This window comes from Elephantulus edwardii, unplaced genomic scaffold (assembly GCF_000299155.1).
Source record: "Elephantulus edwardii isolate Elephantulus edwardi_28Jun2011 unplaced genomic scaffold, EleEdw1.0 scaffold00108, whole genome shotgun sequence".
NCBI lineage: Eukaryota > Metazoa > Chordata > Mammalia > Macroscelidea > Macroscelididae > Elephantulus > Elephantulus edwardii.
The window spans coordinates 6,263,901-6,288,314 of record NW_006399858.1 but is presented as its reverse complement, the minus strand read 5'-3'; the positions used below and the strand labels follow the sequence as shown (position 1 = coordinate 6,288,314).

The window sequence follows — 24,414 nt, the reverse complement described above, 5'->3', positions numbered from 1 at the left end:
TTACTCTGTTTCCTAACCTCAGTGAAGCACTGGTGAAATTCTTATGTGAACTTTTGAAACTGTTTTCCTGGAAAGATTTGTGTTCAATGCAAATAAAGTCAATTGAAGCCTGACTTTATTATTATGCCCCTTTTAACTTCAAAAGCTCCATTAATTCCAAACTTCTCTTCCTCTACTTCAGAGTCTTTAATTATCTGTTACCCTTATCATTTCCCTTTTGTTACCATTAATTATTACTATGCATTAATTAGATGACAATACTATTTCTATCATGTTCATTCTTAGGGCTGTGTCTTTGCTTACTAGTCTTGTCAACTTTCCTTTGCCTGTTTGTTGCAGTTCTCCTCAACGGTCAAGTTTTACTTAAGTCTCATTTCTTGCATCAACTTTTCCTGAGTTTTCTGCCCATGGACAGGCAGTTGTTCCTCATAATTCTTGGGCATTTCTAAACTTGACCAGCAATTTTTCAATACTCTAAATATTGTTCATATCAATTAAAGTCTTTTTTAGAAATTGAAATATTCTAAGAGGAACTCTTTTACAGATGGATTAAATAATACAGCTTGTAGTAAAAGGCATTAGCCTCTTGAAATCAATATAACTATTTTGACTTTACTATCAGAATTGTCTATGCCCGTTTTCAATTAGAAACTCCTTTAATACTGAGTTTTATTTTTAAATTGAGAGACTTCCTGAAGATCTAGGGTTGTTAGGAATACTTGAGTTTAGAGAGGTTTTGGAGTGGTTATGGATTTCTTTATTTAAGTTTTGGATCCAAACCCAAATCATCCATGTCTGGGGAAAATGAAGCCTTGTTTTTTTTTTTCCCCTGTAATTATATTTTATTAATTTTCATAAACATTTACAGAGATTTTGGGTTTCCATTCATTCATTGTTGCACTATTCTCTCTACCCTCCTCCCAGTTTGTTCTTGTCCAAATGCCACAGTGCTTCAAAGCCAGTTCTGATTAATCTTCTTTGTCAGTGTGTCCTTTGCCATTCCCTATCACTCCTCCCTGAGAGAGACTTCACCCTGAGTCATAAGGAGAAGCCTTGCTCTTTAGATAATAGTTGATTATGGGAGGAGAGGGAGTAGTTTGAGCATAAAACCTTTGAAAGCCATCTCTATTTGAATGTATAGGTGTGGTAAATGTATAGGTATGGTTTCTGCCAGAAATCATAGTTTTGAAAAATGTGTAGTAAAAGTGTATCTTGCATCAAATTAGAATATCATATGAACTGTAATCATGACAAGAGTTGTAATTATATGTTTAATTGACTTAACATATTTATCTGTAGCTCAAAACGCAAATTAATTATTTTGGACAGTGTATGTAGAGTATCTTTTAAAATGTGTTATACTTTTTAAAGTACTTATATTTTATGCATATATGATTTCTTTGTTCAAATATGTATATATTTATATGCATATATATGCATTTTTATAGAATTGAATAATTACATTTTAATTGTTAGAAATACATTGTGTTTTCTATCGTATTTTTTCTTTAATACAACAATTTAATGTATGGTATGTTGACGTTATGTAAAATTAAACATGTTTTTTTAAAAAATACTTTCAGGAGTTGGAAAAGATACTGGATGTCTTTAATATAACATTGACAAGACAACAGGCAGAAGTTGAGGTAATTCCACATTATCTCTCTATTAGTAAAAATAAACTCCATATAGAAATGATGAGGTTACTAAAAATGGTTGATATTTACTTTGTATGTTATAAAAATTTCACATCAATTTAAATCAAACAAGTTTTTATGGGAAAAAATTCTAACAAACTAGTTGGATTTATTAAATGTCCCAAGATGGTATGATGATGCAATTTTCTTTTTTAAACAATTTGATCTCTTGTTAAAAATGAGAACTATAAGGTAATCTGAAAGTCTTTAAGTAATGTTGTGTATTACTTTATGTGGTCAGTATGCTTATTGTTTATATACTATACATTTTTTGGAAGTAACATCTATTTCTTTAAGTTGCTTAGTAAAGGATAATTTGTCACTTTTCACACTTTCTTAATTATAGGCAAAGAAAGCTGGATGTAAGGTTTACAGAGAAGGGGAAAGAGATTCAGAGGCTCGCACGGGATGGTTTGACTGGATGTGGAGCTGGTCAGAAGGAGGTGTGAGTGAACAACAGCCCGATGCTAAACCTGGAAGTAGGTCTATGTATTTTTTAATTTTAATTTTTGTATTTTGGGGTTTTTTTGGTCTGTTTTAGTTCACTGAGCATGTTTTCAGAGTTTATCCATATGTTTTAATATTTCTTCTGTTTTGTTTTTAAAGTTGTGTTGAAAATACATAAAGTGAAACATCGTTTCAACATTTTTCACATGTACAGTTGACTAATTCTTAATGACACTGATATGTTCATCGTACCTGACAACTGTCATTACTGTTCTATTCCAAATATTTTATCTCCTTTAACAAAAATGCCGTTCCCCTTAAGCATTAGTACCCCCTTCTCTATCTCCTGCTCCTCCCTATGTGCAACTCATAGTAACTCTATCCACAATAGCTCTGACGCTGCCCTATCAGTCTCACAGACTCTGGCACACCATCGCCCCCAGACTCTAGTTACTGTGTCAGTCCATCTTATTTGGGGTTTTCCTCTTCTGTGCTGTCCCTCCGCCCTTCAAGCATGATGTCCTTCTCTAAGAACTGGTCCCTCTTGGCCATGTGCCCAAAGTATGTGAAATGAGCATCAGAATCCTTGCCTCTAAACAGCAGCTTGTTTTCATCCTCTAAAGACAGACCTGTTAGTTCTCTTGGCAGTCCATGGTATGTTCAATCAGTACCCTTCTTCAGCTCTACAGTTCAACGGCATCAGTTCTTCTTCTTTTGTTCTTAGTCGTTGTCCTGCTCTCTGATGCATAGCAAGTAATTGCAAAGATCATAGCCTTAAATTTTAGTTTATGTGCATTTGCCTCTTCAGATATTTTATATAGGTGGAATCATACAGTATTTTTTCTTTTGTGTGTGACTGTTTTATCCAGCATAGTATTTCAAGGGGCACTCTGATGGCTTTTAGTGGTAAGGAGTTGTCCTGCCAACCCAAGGCATTCAAATAGGTTCAGCCATGCTGATGTATGTCTCAGAACTTCATTTCTCTTCGGTCTTCCACTGGATCTGTATTTGGGAAGCACTGATTTGAGTCTATTTTGAATTATGCTGCTAACCCAAAGACTACTCCTGGCATTTCTGATCTTTCAGTAGATCCTTCAGTGCTTCTTTGGGATAAGATCAGTGGTCTCCCGTTCTTATTTGCAGCCTCAAAAGCCTGATTTAGGCTCTCTGCTGCTCATCGATAGACAGATTGCCCTCTCTTCATGTGCTGCATCCCTGAGACATGGTAAAGGGCAGAGTAAACAGATTTGGCCTCGTTGAACACCTGGTAACCAGGGCTGCTTTTAACTCTGGAAAAATGGATGTTGTTGCCATCAGTGACTCCTTCATTGACCTCACCTACATGGTCTGTATGTTCCTGTATGATTCTATGTATTGCAGGTTCAACAGCAAGTTCAAAGCTGAGAATAGAAAGCTAGTCATCAATGGGAAAGCCATCACCAACTTCTAGGAGTGAGATACTGCCAACATGAAGTGTGGTGATGCTGGTGCTGTGTATGTTGTGGAGTCCATTGGTATCTTCACAACCTTGGAGAAACCTGGGGCTCACTTTAAGGGTGGTGCCAAATGGGTAAACATCTCTTCTCCTTCTGCCAATGCCCCCATGTTTGTGATGGGTATGAGCCGTGAGAAGTATGACAGCTCTCTCAAGATTGTCTGCAATACCTCCTGCACCACCACCTGCTTGGCCCTCCTAGCCAAGGTCATCCATAACAACTTTGTATCATAGAGAGAGTCATAACCACAGTATGCCCTTACTGCCACCCAGAAGACTGTGGATGACCCTTCTGGAAAACTGTGGCGTGATGGCCATGGAGCTGCCCAGACATTATCCCTGAATTAATTGGCACTGCCAAGGCCATGGGTAAGGTCATACTTGAGCCGGAAGGGAAACTTACTGGCATGGCTTTCTGTGTCCCCACCCCCATTTTTAGTCATGGATCTGACCTGCCATCTGGAGAAAGCTGCCAAATATGATGACATCAAGAAAGTAGTAAAGTAGGCATCCAAAGGGCCTTTAAAGGGATACACTGAAAACTAGGTTGTCCCCTGTTGATACAACTATAAAAAAAGAAACCTGATTGAAGGTCCCTAGACCTAGTTGTAACTAACTCACCAGCAGTGAATGCATTGAATTTTGTATAAATGTTAAACATTTATCTATTGATGAACATTTGGTTCATTTCCACATTTGGATGTTGTGAATATTCGTGTAGCTACCGTCAGCGTACGAGTCTCTGTGTGAGTCCCTGCTGTCTCTTGTGGATGTATACCCAGGAGTGGGGTGGCAGAGTCATATAATCATTCTATACTTCTGAAAAACCACTAAACTTTTCCACAGTGACTTCTTCATTTACAACCCACCAATAATGGATGAGGGCTTCACTTTCTCTGCTTTTCTACCAGCACTAGTTGGTTTCCATTGTTTTCCTTGGATTTGTTTTTTGGATTTTTTATTTTGGTTTTTTTTCTTCTTAATAATAACCATCTTAGTGCAGAGTGCATTGATACCTAATAGTGGTTTTGATAAGCTTTTCTGACATGACTGTTGAGCTTCATTTAAAAGAATGTTTGTTATTCGTGTGTCACGTTTGGTTAAAAAATAAAACAAAACAAAACACACCAACCAAAATAATTAAAGACATTGCCCAGATGCCCAGTTTTTTAGTTGGTTGGCTTTTTGTTTCTGTATTTAGGAGTTCTTCATAAATATTCTGCATAGTAAAACTTTATTAAGTGTATGGTTCCCAAATATTTCTTACTATTCTATACACAGAATATCTTATGTCTTTACTTTGTTGGTATATTCTTTAATGTATTGTTCAAATTTTCATGAAATCTAATTTATGTATTTTGTAATTTATTATTTGTGCTTTTGGTGTCATACATAAGAACATACCATCAAATTCTAATCTAAGAGCATTTTCCCCATTTTTTGTTTTGGGTGTTTAACAGTTTTAGTTCTTGTATTTTAGTCATTGATTCGTTTTAAGTTAATCTTTTGAATGTAGTATAAGGTGTTAGTCTGGCTTAATTTATATTTTCCCTTGGAGGTATCTAGCTTCATTTTTGTTGTTATGTGCCATCGAGTCACTTGCGACTCATAGCGACTCTATGCACTAGAGCCCTAAACGCTGTTCTATCCTGTGCCAACCTCACCATCTCCGACACATTCATTCCCACCACCCCAATCACAGAATTGATCCATGTCATCGAGGGTCTTCCTCTCCTGTGCCGTCCTCCACTCTGCCAAACATGATGACCCTTTCCAAGGACCAGTCCCTCCTTGTAATGTGCCCAAAGTACATCAGACAAAGCTTCAGAATCCTTGACTCCAAAGAGCATTCTGGCTCACCCTCTTCAGTACAAACCTCTTTGTTTTCCTTGCAGTCCATGGTGTAATTGAACACTCTTCTCCAGCACCACAACTCAAAGACATCAATTCTCTGTCATCCCTAGTCACTGTCCAACTCTCTGATGTGTAGCACTTAATTGTAAAGACTATAGCCTGGGTCAGGCGCACCTTAGTCTCCAGCCTGATGTTGCTCTTCAGTACTCTTGAGAGGTCCCTCACAGCTGACTTTCCCAATGCAGTTCATCTCTTGACTTCCTTCCTGCTGGTACCAAGAGTGTTGACTGTGGAACCAGGTAAACGAACACTGTTAACTATCTCAATCCCTTCGCCATCCATACTGATGCTGCCATTGGGCCCAGTGGTGAGAATCTTTGTTTTCTTGATGTTGAGCTTCAATCCATATTGAAGACTGCAGTCCTTGACCTTCTGCAGCAAGCGCTTCAGGTCCTCCTCAGTTTCAGCAAGCAGGGTTGTGTCATCTGCATAACGCAGGTTGTTGATGACTCTTCCAACAGTCCTGATGCCACATTCCTCCTCGTACAACCCAGCATCTCAGATGATCTGTTCTGCATACAGATTGAAAAGGTATGGAGACAAAATACATCCCTGACAGACTACCTTCTTAATTTTGAACCAGGTAGTGTCTCCTTGCTCTGTTCTGATGACTGCCTTTTGGTCCAAGTATAGGTTTTGCATTAGCACAATCTAATGTGTGGGATTCCCATTCTTCTCACAGTCAGCTACAGCTTTTTGTGATCCACAAAACAGTCACACTTATTAAATATACTATTCTTTACCTTTAGTGCACTTTACGACTTAATGCACTTGTTGTAAATCACATGACCATAGATTTGTGAGTTTATTTCTCAGTTCTATTCAGTTGGTTTATATTACATTAATTAGTAACGCATGGTTTTGATTACTGTAACTTTGTATTGTGTTTATAAATTGGAATATGAGTCCTCCTGCTTTATTCCTCTTTGTGAAGATTATTTGGGCTACAAAACAGTTAAGAGTTGACTTCTCCGTTTCTACAGAGTTGTTAAATTTTGATAGATGTTATCTTAAATCGATTGCTTTTGGTAGTCGATATCTTAACAATATTAATTTTCTAGTTAGATGTATTTTATTTCTGTGAAGTGTTTTGGTTTTGCCTTAACTTATTTAAATTCTGTTTTACGAAATTATAGTTATATTTAAACAAGTTAATATTAAGGGCACAGATATTGAAAAGGTATATACCTCAAGTATACAATAACTGAATGTGGAAATTATCAAACAGTGTCAATATAACATGCAAGCAAAATACTGCTGAAGATCATTCAGAAGCGGCTGGAACAGTACTAGATAAGTAACTGCCAGAAGTTCAGGATTTGGAAGAGGCCATGGTACCAGGGATAACATTGTTGATGTCAGATGGATCCTGGCTGAAAGTAAGGAATGCCAGAAGAATGTCTACTTATGCTTTATTGAATGTGCATAGGTGTTTGACTGGATCATGACAGGTTGTGGCTCACATTGAAAAGAATGGGAATCCCAGAGCCCTTAACTGTGCTCATGCTGAACCTGTATCTAGACCAGGAGGTTATTGTGCGAACAGAGCAGGAGAGCACTGCATGGTTTGGAATTTGGAAGGGAGTGTGCTAGGGTTGTATTCTCTCCCTACGTATTCAGTCTGTATGCTGAGAAAATTATTCAAGAAGCTGGACTCTTTAAGGAGGAGTGTGGCATCAGGATTGGAGGGAGACTCATCCATAACCTGTGTTATACAGATGACACATCCTTCCTGGCTGAAAGTGAAGAAGGACTTGGAAACACTTGTTGCAAAAGATCAAGGAATGCCTTCGGTATGGATTGCATCTTAATGTCAGAAAAATAAAGATTCTTACCACTGGACTGAAAGGCAGCATCATGGTGGATGGAAAGGAGATTGAAACTGTCAGCAGCTTCATCTTGCTTAGATCCACAAGCAGTCAGGTACCAGCAGTCAGGAAATAAGGAGACAGACACCTTGAACTGGAAAAATCTGCAGTTAGGGACCTTTCCAAATTATTAAGGAGTAGTCATACCAGTTTGAAGACTAAGGTGTGTCTGATTCAAGCCATGGTCTTTCTGATTACTAGCTATGAATCTGACACCTGGGCAGAAAAAGAATTAATGCCTCTGAGCTGTGATGTTGGAGAAGAGCACTGGACATCCTATGGATGGCCAAGCAAACGAACAGATATATCTTGGAAAGGGTGCAGCTTGAGTGCTCTTTAGAGTCAAGAATGATGAGGCTTCGCCTCACGTACTTTGGACATGTTGCCAGGAGAGGGTATTCCATAGGAAGGACGTGATGCTGGCGGGGTGGACGGTCTGTGAAGGAGAAGACCCTCAACCAGGTGGATTGATACAGTGACTGCTGCAATGGGTTCTTATTTGTCAGGAAGTGAGAGGATGGTGCAGGATAGAACAGGGTTTAGATCTTTTGTTTATAGGGTCTCTATGCTTTGTGCTTGACTCAATGGCACCTAACAACAGCATACTTTATGTAATCTCAAAGCAGCCAAGAAGTTGAAAACCAAAATAAAACTCTTCTTCCCTTTTGTAAACTTTAGCCCTCTCCAGCCAGAGACAGCTGAGGATCTGCTTTTATTTATTATAAATTAGTTTTACTTTTTTTAGAACTTTCATGTAGATGGAAGTTTGTGTATATCTTATATCTGTCTTTTGCAAAGCATTTATGTGAGTGTTTAGGTGAAAATATGATTACCAAAAAATATACCATTTCATCATTTTTACATAAGCAGTTCAGTAACATAGATTCTATTCTTTTGATTGTGTAATCATTCTCACTTTTCCAAATTATTCACTGCTCTTAACATAAAATGACAGCTCCATAAGCCTTTCATCTAATCTTTCAAATTGTTGTCAATTTGAATCAGGTAGGAAATTCTTTTGACTATTAGAATATGTTACAAGTGTGTCAAATATGGTGAAGATGGCACAGAAGAGAGAAGGGTCCTGATCTGTTGTTCATTGGGTTGCTTTGAGTCAGTGTCGACTCCATAGTACCTCACAACAACAAAAATACAGTGCTCTATGTGGACAGTTTACTAATTAAACAGAAGTGTTCTTTTGAAGGGGACTTTAGGGACTAGTTTTAGTTTAGAGTTAATTTAACAATTATCTCAGGGCAGTAGTTTGGTGATTCATCTAGCCTCAATGGTTCTACAGAGTATGGATTCTAGTTAGTATTTGGAAATTTGTTTTCTGTTCCCCCACTCCGGGTTGGAATTAAAGTTTTTAATTAAAATATTCAGTAATGGTAGCAGGGACAATAAATAGACTATATCAAGATAGATGGAGAGAAAATTGAATTGGTCAATGATTCATCTTACTTGTATCCAAAATCAGCTTACTGGGCACAAGAAGTCAAGACACCAAAAGATGTATTACATTGAGTAAATCTGCTTTTAAGGATCTCTCTAAGATAGTAAGGAGCGATAATGTTAAAGACTAAGTTGCATCAGATCCAGGGATTGGTCTTTTCAGTTACTTGTTATGCATCTGAAATTTGGACAGTGAATAAGGATGACAGCAAAAGAGTAGCTGCCTTTAAGTTGTGGTGTTGGAGAAAAGTACTGAATATCCCATGGACTGGCAGCAGAATCTTAGAGTAAATGCAACCAGGGTGTTTCTTGCAGGTAAGGATGTTGTTGTTGTTGTTATATGTCATCGAGTCACTTGCGACTCATAGCGACCCTATGTACAACAGCCCTAAACCGTGCTCTATGCTGTGCCAATCTCATTGCCTCTGACAAACCCATCCCAAGTACCCCAGTCACTGAATCAATCCACCTCATAGAGGGTCTTCCCCTCCTGCGCTGTCCCTCCACTCTACCCAGCATGATGTCCCTCTCTAAAGACCTGTCTCTCCTTGCAACATGTCCAAAGTATGTCAGACGAAGCCCCAGAATCCTTGCCTCTAAGGAGCAGCCTGGTTTAATCCTCTCTACGATAAGGATGGTGAAGCTTTATTTCACATACTTTGGGGATGTAAGGAAAGGCTGTTCCTTGGAAAGTAGTATCATACTTGGAAAGGTGAACGATCAGCAAAAAAAGACGACCCTCAATGATACAGATTTATATAGTGACTGCAGCAATGGACTCAAACATATCAGAGATGATGAGGATCACGTAGGATAGGGAAGGGTTCAGGTCCATTAGTCATTGGCTCACTGTAAGTCATAGTTGAATTGACGATACTTATCAGCAACCACCATCCAGCCAGGTTTTCTCTCTTTCTTGATTCTCCTCCCACAGCTTCTGAGGATGGAGAAGAGACCAGTATACAATTCTTTCATTTTCCTGCTTGTTAAATTTATTTGTAGGTATTTTGATCTTTTAGGTGCTATTATAAATGGAATTGTTTTCTTATTAGTTGTTCATTCCTTTTGTATAGAAACTCAATAGTTCTTTGAGTTCTGGTGATGTAGTCTGTAGGGAGATGTGCTGTTAGTCCAAATGCAGCACTTTTCTGGTGGGGCAAATTCACCAGCTTCTTTGTGGGAGGAAATGAGCCGTCTCCTCCTGTGCAGTTCATAGCCTCTGAAAACCTGCTGGAGGGTCAGCTATTATTATTATTTCTACTAGTTCGGCCTCCATGAATTTGATAATAGTTTTTTATGTGTTGATCTGGTATTATATGACTTCAATGAACCTAACAATTTCTACATAAGCAATTCATTGACATTGATGAGCTTCTTTAGATTATGTAGACTGTGGAGGGGGATAAAAACAAAAGAAAGGTCATGTAACCATTCGCACTTCTTTTTGCTATTATCTGCCACCATTAATTTAAACAGATGCCCTCTTTCTCTTCTAACTTTTTAAGTTGCTGTTGTGGTGTCAATTTGATCCCAGCTTTAGTTCTGTTCTTATTTATTCCTTTGGTTTTGTTGGTGTTTTGTTTTTTTAATTGGCCCTTACTCTCTCTGATGAGGGATACCTTTGTATGTGCCTTTCTGATTTACGTGCCTTTTTATTCATTTTCTTCACTACTTGTTTTTCCTGGGATTTCCATTGCAAATGTGAATACCAGTGGTGAGAGACATCATTGTGGTGTTCCTGATATTAATGAGAAAGTCTTTCTTTATTGAGATAATATTAGCTGTGACATTTTCGTACACTGTATTTATAAAATTGAGGAATTTCCCTTAACTTTCTTATTTAACTGTTTTCAATCATGAAAAGTTTTACATTTTGTTAAATTACTTTTCTATATTGACCAAGGTGATCATGAATTTATTTGCATGGAATTTATTAACTACTATGTTATATAGAGTAATTTTCTAACAGTGAACCCCTCTTCAAATCCTAGGACAACTCTTGATGATGGTGAATAACCATGATTTGATAAAAAACCAATTTGCTTTATATATCTGTGGCTGTGTTAGATTTGTACATAGAGTAAAACCTGTGAAAACAAAAACCTGATTAAGATAGGAACCTGTCAGAAAGTATCTTGCTAGATATTTTTTGTGCAGTGCTGTTGGGTGGATTTGATCTACTTATTTTTCAGTTACTAGTCACATGCAGACTATTTTTGGCCCAGTGATCTCACTAATATATGTAAGAGAAATGAGAGATAAAATAATTTATTTTACTACTTACAATTTGTCTTCTAAGGATTGAGTGCATGCTTGTAATAATGTTATGTGCTGTCGAGTCTCTTGCAACTCATAGCAACCCTGTGTACTAGAGCCCTGTACCCCGCGCTGTCCTGTGCCAATTTTATTGTCTCTGACATACTTCCCCTTTTACCCCAATCACTGAATCAGTCTACCTCTTCAGCGATCTTCCTTTCGCGCTGTCACTCCACCCTCCCAAGCATGAAGTCTTTCTCTAAAGACTGGCTCCTCCTTGCAGCATGTCCAGTCTATGTCAGATGAATTCTCAGAATCCTTGCCTCCAAGGAGCAGCCTGATTTCACCCTCTCTAGGATGAGCCTCTTTGTTCTCCTAGCAGTTCCTGGTTTATTCAATACTCTTCTCTAGCACCACAGCTCAAAGGCATCAATTCTCCTTCTATCATCCCTAGTCATTGTCCAGTTTTCTGATGCATAGCAAGCAATTGCAAAGACCATGGCCTGAATCAGGCACACCTTAGTCTCCAGACTGACATTGTTGCTGTTCAGTACTTTGGAGAGGTCTCTGACAGCACATTTTCCCAATGCAATTCATCCTTTTATTTACTGTCTGCTGATAACAAGAGTGTTGATTGTGGAGCCAAGCAAATGGAAGCTGTGAACAATCTCAATCTTTTCATTGTCTATCATGATGCTGCCAATCTGCCCAATGGTGAGAATCTTTGTTTTCTTGATGTTGAGCTTCAATCCATATTTAATTCAGTCTTTGTTCTTTTGTAATAAGCACTTCAGGTCCTGCTCTTTTTCAGCAAGCAGGGTTGTGTCTTCTGCATAACATAGATTGTTGAGTCTTCATCCAATCCTGATGCTACGTTTCTCCTCATATAGCCCAGCTCCTAATATATGAGTTGAAAATAATTTCTCGAATGATATGAACAGTTGTTGTTTCTTTCTAAGATTTCTTTCCTACTTATTTAACATATGACCAAATATTTAGTATCAAAGAAAGCTTTGGAGGCTTAGAAATCTGTGATCATATTTCAGATTCATCACTTTGTAAAGGCATGAACATGGCAAAAAATTTAAGGATCATACTAAACTTCAGTTTTGTCATCTTAAAAATGGGAAAAATCGTTATTAACCTCACTTACTCTGTATGTTAAATATATTGTGTCACAGTGGGCTGGAAGCCTTTTGTAGGAGCCAAAGAGAGCTTGGTGTGCAGGCTTGGGGTTTTTGAAAATTCATTTGGACCCAGGGGCCTTTGGCCCTTGGGCCTGGTTTTAATTCTGTTTGAAATGTACATTCTATGTGGTACAGCACTATTTTGCTGTTTTGCTATACTGAGGTAACTTGGGATTGCTGTGATACTGAACAATGTGTCTGCCATTGGTGTGTCAGATGCCATAATGGTTAACACATGGTTGACAATGTTTGGTAGAACTCACAGATTAAGACAGGCTTGGAAGCAGGAGTGGCATCCATTTCCTAAACATGCCTGTGGAAACTCTGTGAACTTGGAAAAATGATAGTAGTTATAGAACAAGGTTAAGGTCTTTTGTTTAGAGGGTCACTACTGAAGGCACTTAACAACAACAACAACTTATGACTGCTGCTGCCAGGCCCTTATCTCCATTTTGGAGTTGGATGAAGTGACTGGATTCTGTAAGATGTTGGTCTTGTTTTGGTTGAGGATCTGTGTGGATTGTGTGATTGTTTTTTATTTAAGCCTCTTGTTTAGAGTCAACAAGACCCTCTGGAGGGCACTTGCATTTAAATCCAAGCCCTTGTCTCCATTTTGGAAACTGGGTGATGCAGCTGGATTTTATAAGGTGGGCTCTCTTGTTTTTGAGGGAGGGTCAGAATGGAATGTTTGGTTGGTTTTTTTTTCTTAGGTCCCTTGTTTAGAGTCAACAAGACCTCCTGGAGGGCCCTTGTATTTAAAAGTTGGGCCACAGGGATTATATTTCAATCCCTTGTTACTATATTTTGAAGGAACATTCTTCTAAGAGCACTTTTGTCAATTTGCTGTGCTGAGGTAATCTGAGTTTGCTGTGACACTGAACCTTGTGCCATTGGGGTCTCAAATGCCATAATGGGTCAGCTGTGCCATTAGGTGTGTCATACACCATAATGACTACATATCCTGGGCAGTGGTTGGTGGAGTGGAATCCTAGATTGATTCAGGTTTGAAAGCAGGAGTAGCATCTACTTCCTAAACCACATTCCTCTGGAAAGTCTATGAATTTGGAGAAACAACAAAAGTTATAAAGGCTTCAGGCCTTTTGCTCACATATATATATGGAGGGCCCTTGTATTTAAAATTCAGTTGTGCCCAAGGGCCTAGTGTTTTTTATTTTGGAGGAACATTCTTCTGAGTTGAACAGCAGCACTCTGTCTATTTGCTGTACTGAGGTAATCTGGGTTTGCTGTGATGTCAAACCTTGTGCTATTTGTGGGGGGTCAGGTGCCATAATGACTGCCCATGGTGGACAGTGATTGTTTAAGCTCACAGTTTAAAAAAGGTTTGGAAGCATAAGTGGCATCTAATTCCTAAACCACATGCTTCTTGAAACTCTATGAACTTGGAGAAATGATGGTAGTTATACAAAGGCTTCAGGCCTTTTGTTCATTTGGTTTGCTATTTGTCTTGGTTCACTCAATGGTAATCAACAACAACAGTACAATGTCATTAAGTGCCTACACTGTTAGCTATTATGTTTACCCTTACTCTGTATAAACGTTAAGAAATAAGTTGTCAATTTACATATTTAGTAATTTCTAAATTGGAGGAGTAACTTCTAAAGTTACCAATGCAGTCTTACTCAATTGCTCTAATCTCTTAAAAGTACTGTAGAATGAAAATCTCTTTTATCATTTACTTACAAAAGGTAAGTAAATTATGAGTTGGTTATATTTTGGTATAAGTTAAATAGCAAAGTACTGATCTCATTTGTAGCTCTTGAAGAAATGTTGACACTTGAAGAAAAAGCTAAACTCTATGAAGCAATCGGTTACAGTGAAACAGCAGGTGATCCAACCTTGCCAAAAACAGTAAGTGTTTTTTCTGCCTTACACATTGGAGTTTAATCTTAGAGTACCTATCTTTAGTCCTTAGATAATTATATTTCTTACTAATCTGTTCTATAATCTTCCTTTGGATCTTTAGGTGTTTGGTCGTGGGAAAAATTGCCACCTACTTTTTGATGTTATATGGTAATTCTTAATAGGGAAATGTTTACTTTCAAATATGAATGTAAACGTTAGTATGTATACTTTTTAAAATGAATAATCTGTACAAATTTTATTTATTATGCTTTTCTATTTTTCATTTTATTCTTCTGAATATACTCTAGTTTGAAGCCATGAAATTTTTCGTTCATTTGAAAAGTATATCTATTGTTCTAAGAGAAAATCACCAAAAACCAGAACTGTTAGAGATTTTATTAGAAGAGTTCAGTACTTTAATTGTGCAAAGACCAGGAGCACAAGCAATAAAGTAAGTATAAATGCATTTTTTTCTATGCTGTATTAAGAAAATATTTCACAGTGTGGTTGAAAATTAAGTCATAATCTTATAATCATGGGTGAAGAATGCTATGGTTTAGAAATATACTTTGTAATTTAAGGAATTTTGTTTGCTTTCTTTTTTTATTGGATTTATTTTTTGGAATTATTTGAAGAATACATGCTTAGTAGAAAATTATATGTTAAGGAATCATAGAAGAAAGATACCACATAATTAAAAAATATCAGAAGGTCCTACACAAAAGGTGACAACATTAACAGTTTGTCATTAGCAGAATGTCATTATTTTACCTTTATTTTTAAAAGTCTTATTGAGATATACAATATAGTTTACTAATTTTTTTTGTTAGTTTATAAAGACTAATCCATTGACTTTTTTTGTATTTATGAGCATGTACAACACTATGTAGCTTCAGAAAATTTCAACACGTAAGAGCAACCCTAAATTCATTAGTAACTGTTCACATTACTCCTTTTCTTTGGCAACCACTTTCATCCTCTGTGGATTTGTTTGTTGTGGATAATGCATGTAAAGAGAATCGTACAATATGTGGTCTTCTGTATCAGACTGACTTCGAAGAGCATAATGTCTTCTAAGTTTTTACACGCTCTTGTATGTATTTATACTTACTTTTATTCTCAGATATTTAGTTTTCCATTTTAAGGATGTATATTTTGTCTAAACTTACAATAGTAACATTTAGACTCTTAGCAAATTTTTACTGTTATGAATATTCATATAGTAGATTTTATGTAGACATGTGCCTTTATTTGTCTTAAGTTTATACTGAGAGTGAAATTTACATTTACTTTGTTTAACTTTGTAAAGAATTGCCTATTTTCCGAAGTGACTTCACCTTTCTACATTCCTAAAAGCAGTGAGGGTTCTGTAGGTCAAGACTGTCTGGCTGTTGGAATCATTTTCTTTTTGAAAAAACCCTTCTTTTTTATATTAGTTATAATTGTGTTTGTGAAGTGCTATGTCATTTCAATTTTTATTTGCATCTTCTCTACACAGCATGCAGGAGCAATGATTTTGTAAATTACTACCTAACTTGGGAGAGACTGGAGAGCAATATGCTAAGTGAAATAACTTAGTCCCATAAGGACAAACACTGTATAAGACCATTATTATAGAATGAGTATGAGGATCCAGGGGTGGTGTAGGGTGCGAGTGGGAGCAGATAGGTGAGGAAGGGTGGCGGGGTGGTGAATATAAGGTGGCTCAATTTGATGGATGGGTGGGAGAGGTGAAGGAAATGGGAACGATCCATTATGAAAAACAATGTATATTATGTAATTTGGAAGTATAAAGTAGTATAAAATAAAAACACAACATTTTAATACTTTTATTTCAGTGGAGGTTTATAAATTTACTTTTTTTCCCATGCAATCAATAATGAATATTTTTGTTATAATATTAATTACCGTTTATTAAAGTAGTTAATTACAATGTCTAATCAACCATTATTATGTTTCTTTTCTCTTCACCCAGCTTAACTATTTATTAATTTTTACTTGCCTTGTATTCCCTTTCCATCCCTTTTAACTCTAAAGATTGATTCTCTTTGTGTGTATACCTTCCCTTTGCTTTTTATAATAGTCTTATGCTATAATTATACTTTTGTGAAAGACTTGGCACTCAGCATCACTTGTCCTAGATTTATTCATCTTGTACAGTATTTCATGAATTCTTGATCTTTATTTAGTAATGTATAATTTAGTAATCCACTGCATGCATGTACCGTAGTTTCTGTAGCCTTTCTTAGTTGATGGATACTTGAATTGTTTCCAACACTTTATTATTGTAAATAATATTGGAATAAACATGAGTGTGCTTTTGTTTGTATATTAAACCATGTTTATTTGGGATAGAAATCGTAGTGGGATTACGAGATCAAGTGGTATTTCTTTTTCCATCTTTTTAAACAAGTGCCAATCTGCTTTCCATAGTGGTCACATCTTTTCTATTCCTACCAGTTGTACATGAAAATTCCAAGCTCTCCACTACCTTACTAGCATTTGTCATCTGTTACCTTGCTGTTGTAGCTGGGATGAGATGATACCTTACTACTTTTTTGATTTTCATATTTCTCTTTGTTGTTATTGTTATGTGCCATCGAGTCGCTTGCGACTCATAGCGACCCTATGTACAACAGCCCTAACTCTGGTCTGTCCTGTGCCATTCACACTCTCTAACACACCCATCCCGATTACCCCTAGTCACTGAATCAATCCACCTCATAGAGGGCCTTCCCCTCCTGGGCTGTCCCTCCATCCTCCCAACCATGATGTCCTTCTCCAAGGACCGGTCTCTCCTTACAACATGTCCAAATTATGTTAGATGGAGCCTCAGAATCTTTGCCTCCAAGGAGCCGTCTGGTTTGATCCTTTCCAGGATGAATCTGTTTGTTTTCCTAGCAGTCCATGGTACCCTCAATACTCTTCTCCAGCACCACAGCTCAAAGGTATCAGTTCTCCTTCTATCCTCTTTAGTTATTGTCCAACTCTCTGATGCATAAAAAGTGATTGCAAAGACCATGGCCTGTATCAGACGCACCTTAGTCTCCAAAGCGACACCTTTGCTCTTCAGTACTTAGAGGTTCCTAACAGCAGACTTTCCTATCGCAATACGTCTTTTAATTTCTTGGCTACTGGTGCCAAGAGTGTTCACTGTGGAGCCAAACAAACTAAAGCTATGGACAGTCTCAATCTCTTCACCATCCATCCTGATGCTGCCCATTGGTCCGGTGGTGAGATCTTTGCCTTCTTGACATTGAGCCTCAATCCATATTGGAGGCTACAGTCCTTGACCCTCTTGCAGCAAGCAATTCAGGTCCTCCTCATTTTCTGCAAGCAGGGTTGTGTCATCTGCATAACGCAGTTTGTTGATAGGTCTTCCACCAGTCTTGACCCCACATTTTTCCTCGTAGAGCCCACCCTCCCGGATAATCAGTGCTGCATACAGGTTGAAAAGGTATGGAGACAGGACACATCCCTGGCGTATGCCCTTCCCAATTTTGAACCATGCAGTGCAGTGTTTCCTTGCTCTGTTCTGCCAACTGCCTCTTGGTCCAAGTATAGGTTTTGCATTAGCACAATCAAATGTTCTGGGATTCCCATTCTTCTCAGAGTCAGCCACAGTTTGTTATGATCCACACAGTCAAGCGCCTTTGCATGGAATTACTGTGGTGGCTTAGTGGTAAAGAATTATACTGCTAACACAAAAGCATGCCGTTGGTATCCACCAGCTGCTCTGAGGGAGAATGATTGACAGTCTTCTTCCATGTGATTCTGGTTCTGAAAACTCACTGGATGATCAGTTACAGATTTATTCTGATTTCACTGTGCATAATAACAGTAGCTAATGAGGAAGTCTGTTGGCCTAGTGGGTAAGGGGTTGTGCTGCTAACCCAGAGGCAAGTGGTTCGAATTAACCAGCTGCTCTGAGGACGAAAGATGGTCAATCTCTTTGAGATTTACAGCCTGCGAAAACCCATTGGAGGGTCAGCTATGAGTCATTTCTAACTCGACACATAAAGACATTAACAACAGCTAATGATTTCAAGCATTTTTCACGTATTTCTTGGCCATCTGGATGTCTTGTTTGAAGTATCTAGCCTTGTGAAGACATGTCTTACTTGGTGTAGAGTCGATTAGTTCAGTTTTGTAACAGCAAGTCTCTTTTTTTTGTGATTAGGTTGTGTTTTTCTTTTTGAGGTATTGGGAGGTTTTTTGTAAATTTTAGGTATGAGGCCCTTGTCAAATGTGCTATCGCCAAATATTTTTTACCAGTCTATAGATTCTCTTTTTATTCTTTTGGGAAATGTTTAGCTGTACATCATTGTGTTGTTGTGTCTGTTGTGTCATAGCCAACCCATAGCGAACCCTACAGAAGGCTTTCAGAGGCAGTTAATTGCGAAGGAGGAGATTGCTCATCCTTCTGCCATGGAATGCTGGTGAACTTGAACCACATACCAAGATGCACATAAAAATTTAGTTTTTAAAAGATCCCAACTGCCTAGTTATCCTCGGCTTTGTCTATATTTTGGGTTGTATTTAATAGTCTATTTATGCCATAAATTAGAGTTCTAAGCTTGCACTAATTTTTTTCTTTGATGACCTTTATAGTTGTAGATTTTACATCTAGAGTTAATTATTAAGTTAGTTTTTGTGTATTGTGAGAGGTGTAGATCTTGTTTTAATTTTATGCAAATATTTAGTTTTGCTAGCAAGGTTTGTTAAAGTTATTTTCCCCTACTTAATAGATTTCATATCTTCGTCAAAGACTATATGTCCATAGATAGATGAATTTATTTCTGAATTTTTTTTTCTATAATTATATTTTATTAATTTTTAATTCTGTTCCATTAACCTGTGAACTGTGTCTGTACCAGTATAAATTTTTTTTGTTATTGTGGCTGTGTAGTAGGTTATGAGATCAGGGAATTTGAGACCCCTTACTTTTTCTTCAGTATCACTTTGCTAATCCAGGCAGGATCTCTTTCCATGTGAAGTTGGTGACTATTTTTCCAATGCTTTGAAAGATGAGGGGGTCTGGATTGAGACTGCATTTTAGATAGATGGATAATATAGAGATTGCTTTTAGTAGTATTGCCATTTTCAAATGTTAAGTCTTTCAATCCGTGAGAATGGTATACTTTTCTACTTACGGAGATATCTTTGAGTTTCTTTTAGTAGTGTTTTGTAGTTTTCTTTGTATAAGTCTTTTTTTAAAATTTCTTGTTGGATTTATTTAAAAATATTTCATCTTTTGAATGCCTATAGTAAATGACATTGTGTTCCTTTTCAGAATTTTCTTTGTAACTATAAAGTAGTACTATACCATTTTACTGAATCAATCAATTATATTTTATAATTTTCTTGCTGAGTCTTTGGAATTTTTTAGATATAGGGTCATAACATCTGAAAATAGAGTGAGTTTTATTTCTTTTTTGACAATTTGGATGTCACTTATTTCCTTTTCTTGCCTTATTGCTCTGACTAGGATTTATCATACAATACTGAATAGAAGTAGTGGTAAAGGGCAACCTTGTCTGATTCCTCTCTCTGTTAGAGCAATATTAGCTGTTAATTTTATATATGTGCTTTATTATGTTGAGGAATTTCCCCTCTATCCCAGTTTTGTTGATCTTTTTTTTTTTCCAAGAAAGGTTGTTACATTTTCCAAATGCTTTTTCTGCATCAATTGAGATGGTTATACAGTTCTTTTCCTTTGTTTTATTCATGTGGTAGATTGCACTAATTATTTTTCTAAGGTCGAACCATCCTTGCATACCTGGTATGAATCTCACATGATCATGAAGAATAGTTTTTTTATTAGTTAGAATTTTGTTGAAGATTTTTACATATGTGTTCATGAGGGGTATTGATCTTTTGAGTGGTTTTTCTGCCTGACTTTGATATCAGGATTGTGCTGAATAATGTTGACTAGAAATAACAGCAGTCACTTTTATAAGTTCTTTTGTGAGTTGGTTTTTTATTTTTTCCCTTATTTGATAAGTAGTGGGTAAGAACAACTAGAGTCCATCTAGTCTCTATTATTTTGTGCAATGCTTGGGTGCAGGAGCTTTTATGCTCTCTTGTAAATAATGTCAGTTCCCTAAGGCACAGCTGCTCATCCTTCCAATCTCCCACCTTTGCTTAGAACCTGGGCCTCGTTACAGTCAGTGGGTGGTAGAGCAGCACACTTAAATTGACAGCCTTATGACACAGTTGACTCTGGTGAATACTTGCCTTTTATGGCATGAGAGTTTTGCTTTACCAGAAAACTGAGAAAGGTGTATTAGGACCCTGGTGTTATCACAATTTGGTACTTGAATAAAAACTCTATTTATGTGTAGAAAATGGGTGGAAAAAAGGAACTCTATTTAATTTGACTATATCTGCCTGGGATGAAGTTTGTTTAATATGTAGCTAGGGTGGTAGAGATGAGAAATGGAAGATGTGGGACCTTTTTTTGCTCCTCCTTTGGTCAAACAGTAATCTTAGATTTTTTTAAGAGAAAAGCAAGCTCCCTTCTTGATTGTACCAATTTCTGTAGCCCTTTTGTAACATAGTCCTGAGGGTGGAGATGGAAGGATGCTGTCGCTTAAATGCCAAAGATTCTCCCTGTTCTTGTCAGTATTTTGTAGATTTAAAAAAAAAATTGTATACCCATTTGCTGTGTATCTTTTTTTTTATTCAAGTTCCAGAGTCTTCATTGTTCATCAGTTGTTTCACTAATTATTCTGGTAGAGATAGGGTCTCTGAACTGCTCAGACAAATATATTCTAGAAATCCTTTGCTGGTGCTTTTTGTTTGTCATGGTTTTTTATTCTTAGAAAAAGAAATTATTATAAACTTATTTTTAGGTTTGAGAGACTTTACAGATTTATAGACACTAAATTTTGTATGAACTTATTGGGTTTTTTAAAATACATTATTAGCAAAACATCAGCTTCTCCTTACCTTTATTAGCCTAGAAATCATCATGCAGCTAGATTCTTTGTGTATTAGTTTGTGTGATTTTAGATGGAATAGTTGTTGATTTTCTTTTATACAATTAGAATGGAGAGTGAAATTGTTATTCAACAATTGAATTTGAAAAATAAAATTGTATTACTCAACCAGATTTGTGCTCCCCCTTTTTATACAGATTTGAAACCAAAATAGACTCATTTCGTGTTACTGGCTTACCAGATAATTTAACAAAACCTCGTCTCTTGTCTTCAGTGGATGATGCTACCTCACTTTTCCAAATTATTTTTGAGATAAATCCATCAGATGAAACTGTTGATCAGAGGTGTATCATTGAAGCCGAACCTGTAGAAATGCTGTATGATGCAGTAAGCATTTTTTAAATTACCAACTTCTATTTCAATTTGCTTTTGCTTGTGCCTCATCTTACTCATGCTTTTTTTCAACAGAGGACAGTAAATAGTATAGTAGAATTCTTCAGACCACCAAAAGATGTACATCTAACACAGCTAACTTCAGCAACTTTGACAAAACTTGAAGAATTTCGTGATAAGACAGCAACAGGTAAATACCATTATCAACAGTGGTGAATAAAATTCTGTGCTTTATTGTTATTATTGTTGATTGCTCTCAAGTTGACTGTTACAATGACCCCCAAGAACAACAGATTGTGACCTTGCCATGTCCTTTGCCATCTTCATGAACTCCACAATACTTAAGCCCATTATTGCAGTCACCATGTCAGTCCATCTTGTTGAAGGATTTCCTCTTTTTTTAAGCCTCCAGTTTTCCAACTATCATGTTTTCTTCCAGGTGCTTCCTGACAACATACTTAAATTATTTGAGACAAATTTTGACCAGCCTACTCTCCAAGGCATTTCCTCCAACATTAATTTGTTAGTTTGGTTTTTTTCCCCCAAGATTATTTTATATTGGTTTGCATACAGAATTCATATACATTGAGTTTTGTTTGTACACATTCACATTATTTTTCCTTCACTCCTCCGTTATTTTTCGTACCATCATTATCATACATTGTGTTGTTTGTTCTTTTTGAAGTCTAGTAAGTAGTATATTCAAGTGTTCTTCACACTACAGTTAAGGGCATTGTTTCTTCCTCACTTATCATATAACTTTAAATGCATTCAAAGCAGTGTAAAAAGACTGTAGCTTGAATTAGAGACACCTTTGTCTTTACACTCACATTCTTGCTCTTTAGTACTTTAAAGATGTCCTTGACAGCTTATTTTTCCAATGCAACATGTTATTTGGTTTCCTACCTGCTGCTGTGATGAATGTTGAAGTGAAATTAAATAATTGAGAATGTCAGTCTTTTGTTCATCTGTCAAGATGTCACATCCTGGTCCACAAGTGAGAACTTTTGTTTGCATAGCCCATAGTGATATGCTGCTAACTTAAAGATCGTGGTGATTTGAATCCACAAGCAAAAATTTCTGTCTGTAAGATTTATAACCTCACAAAACACATTGGAGCTTCAGCTATGACTCAGTTCTTTAGTAAGTACTTCAGTTCTTCATTGTGCAACAAGTAGAGTTGTGCCATTTTGATGACATGAGTTTCTGATCAGGTTTCCTTCATTGCCAATGCCACATTTTTCTATATATAGGCTGTGGTGGTGGTTGTGTGCAATAGAGTTAGAACTGACTCAGGCTGACCCTCCAGTGGGTCTTCAGAGGCAATAAATCACATGAGAAGAGATTGTCCATCCTTCTTCTACAGAGCAACTGGTGGATTTTAGTTTCATGCCTTTTGAATAGTCTAGTTTCTTGAATAATTTGACTAGCATACATATCAAATAGGTATACAACTCTGACACACACCTTTTCTCATTTGAAAACATACAGTATCCCCTGTTTTGTTCAAATGACTGCTTTTTGGTCCATGTACAGATTCTGTATTTAAGTGTTTTTAGAATTCCCATTCTTGCCAGTGTTATCTCTAATTTTTTTATGTGAATGCCTTTGTGTTATTGATTTAAAACACAAGTAAACATCCTTCTGATACTCTTTGCATTCATCTGAAATCCACTTGATATCATCTGAAATCCACTTGATATCAACTTGATATACTTCCTTCCACAATGTTTTAATCCAGGTTCAATTTTTGGAATTTTCTTGTTTCTATATTGCTCCAGCCTTTTTTTGTATAATGTTGAGTAAGATTTAACTTGAGCTGGATATAAATTATATTGTTCCATGAGTCCTGTGTCCTGTTGGATCACTTCTTTTCTGGAGTAGAAACAAATATAACTGTCTTCCAATTAGTTACATAGATCTTCCAAATTTTGTGGCAGAGAGCACATCCAGGCTGCATCTGTTTGCTAAAACACCTTAGATGGTATTATGTCCAATTCTAGAACCTTATTTTCACCAATGTCTTCAGTGCATTTTGGAATTCCTCAGTCCTTTTGGTTCTTGAAGATACACGGTCCAGTGCTGGCCAATGCTTTCAGGTATAGTTATTTGTATTCTTTCTGCTGTCTTTAGATAATTACCGCAACTTTTATTTGTAGACTCTTTCTGTTTTGCAACTCAAGACTTGAGTTTATGCTTCAGGTCTCTCAACCTGGGAAATACTAAACGTGTCCTTTTCTTTGGTTTCCTAATTCCAGGTCTTTGTACATTTCATTATAATATTTTTATCTTCTCATACTCTCCTTTGATATGTTCTGCTGCACTCTCTTTTTTCATTATTTCTGCCTTTTTCTTTAATACTCCATTCCAGAGCAAGTTTCAAACTCTTTTTTGACATATTTGTTGTTGTTGTTTTTGGGTTTTTGGTGTTGGTTTTTTTCCCCCCCTTTTCTGTTGTTTAATCAACTTTTGTGCTTTTTGTGTAAAATGTCCTCATATTATCCCTCTACTCATTTAGTCCTTTGATAATTAGTGTTCAGTCTGTTCTAAATATGATTCTTATGTATGACTCAAGGTCATGCTTTGGTTCTGATGACATGTTTTAATTTTTTTTCAGATGGATTATGATTTTGCATATGGTTTATTGATAATTTCTAGCCAACCCTTGGCCTGTTTTGACTGTTGATACGTATCTCCATCAAATCTTTTCACAGATGTAATCGGTTTGATTCTTGTGTATTGTATCAGGCAAAGCCCATGTGTACAGTCTTCATCAAAGTTTTATTTTAAAAAGTTGTGGTTTTGGTTTGCACTGGAGCGCAGAGAAGCCAAAGCACAGGGAAGAATTCAAGATACTAAAGAGTTGAATAGAAGATTTCAAAAGGCAGCACGGGATGACAA

At 36.8% G+C, this 24,414-nt stretch overlaps 1 protein-coding gene across 1 annotated transcript in view; it reads left to right on the top strand.

The window, feature by feature from the left end:
- VPS13A (vacuolar protein sorting 13 homolog A (S. cerevisiae)) overlaps positions 1–24,414 on the top strand; it is a 289,570-nt gene that overhangs the window by 45,229 nt on the left and 219,927 nt on the right. Inside the window, 6 exon segments of the mRNA XM_006891989.1 lie at positions 1,584–1,646; positions 2,044–2,176; positions 14,091–14,185; positions 14,488–14,630; positions 21,318–21,507; positions 21,589–21,703. Coding sequence (XP_006892051.1) covers positions 1,584–1,646; positions 2,044–2,176; positions 14,091–14,185; positions 14,488–14,630; positions 21,318–21,507; positions 21,589–21,703 — 739 coding nt within the window.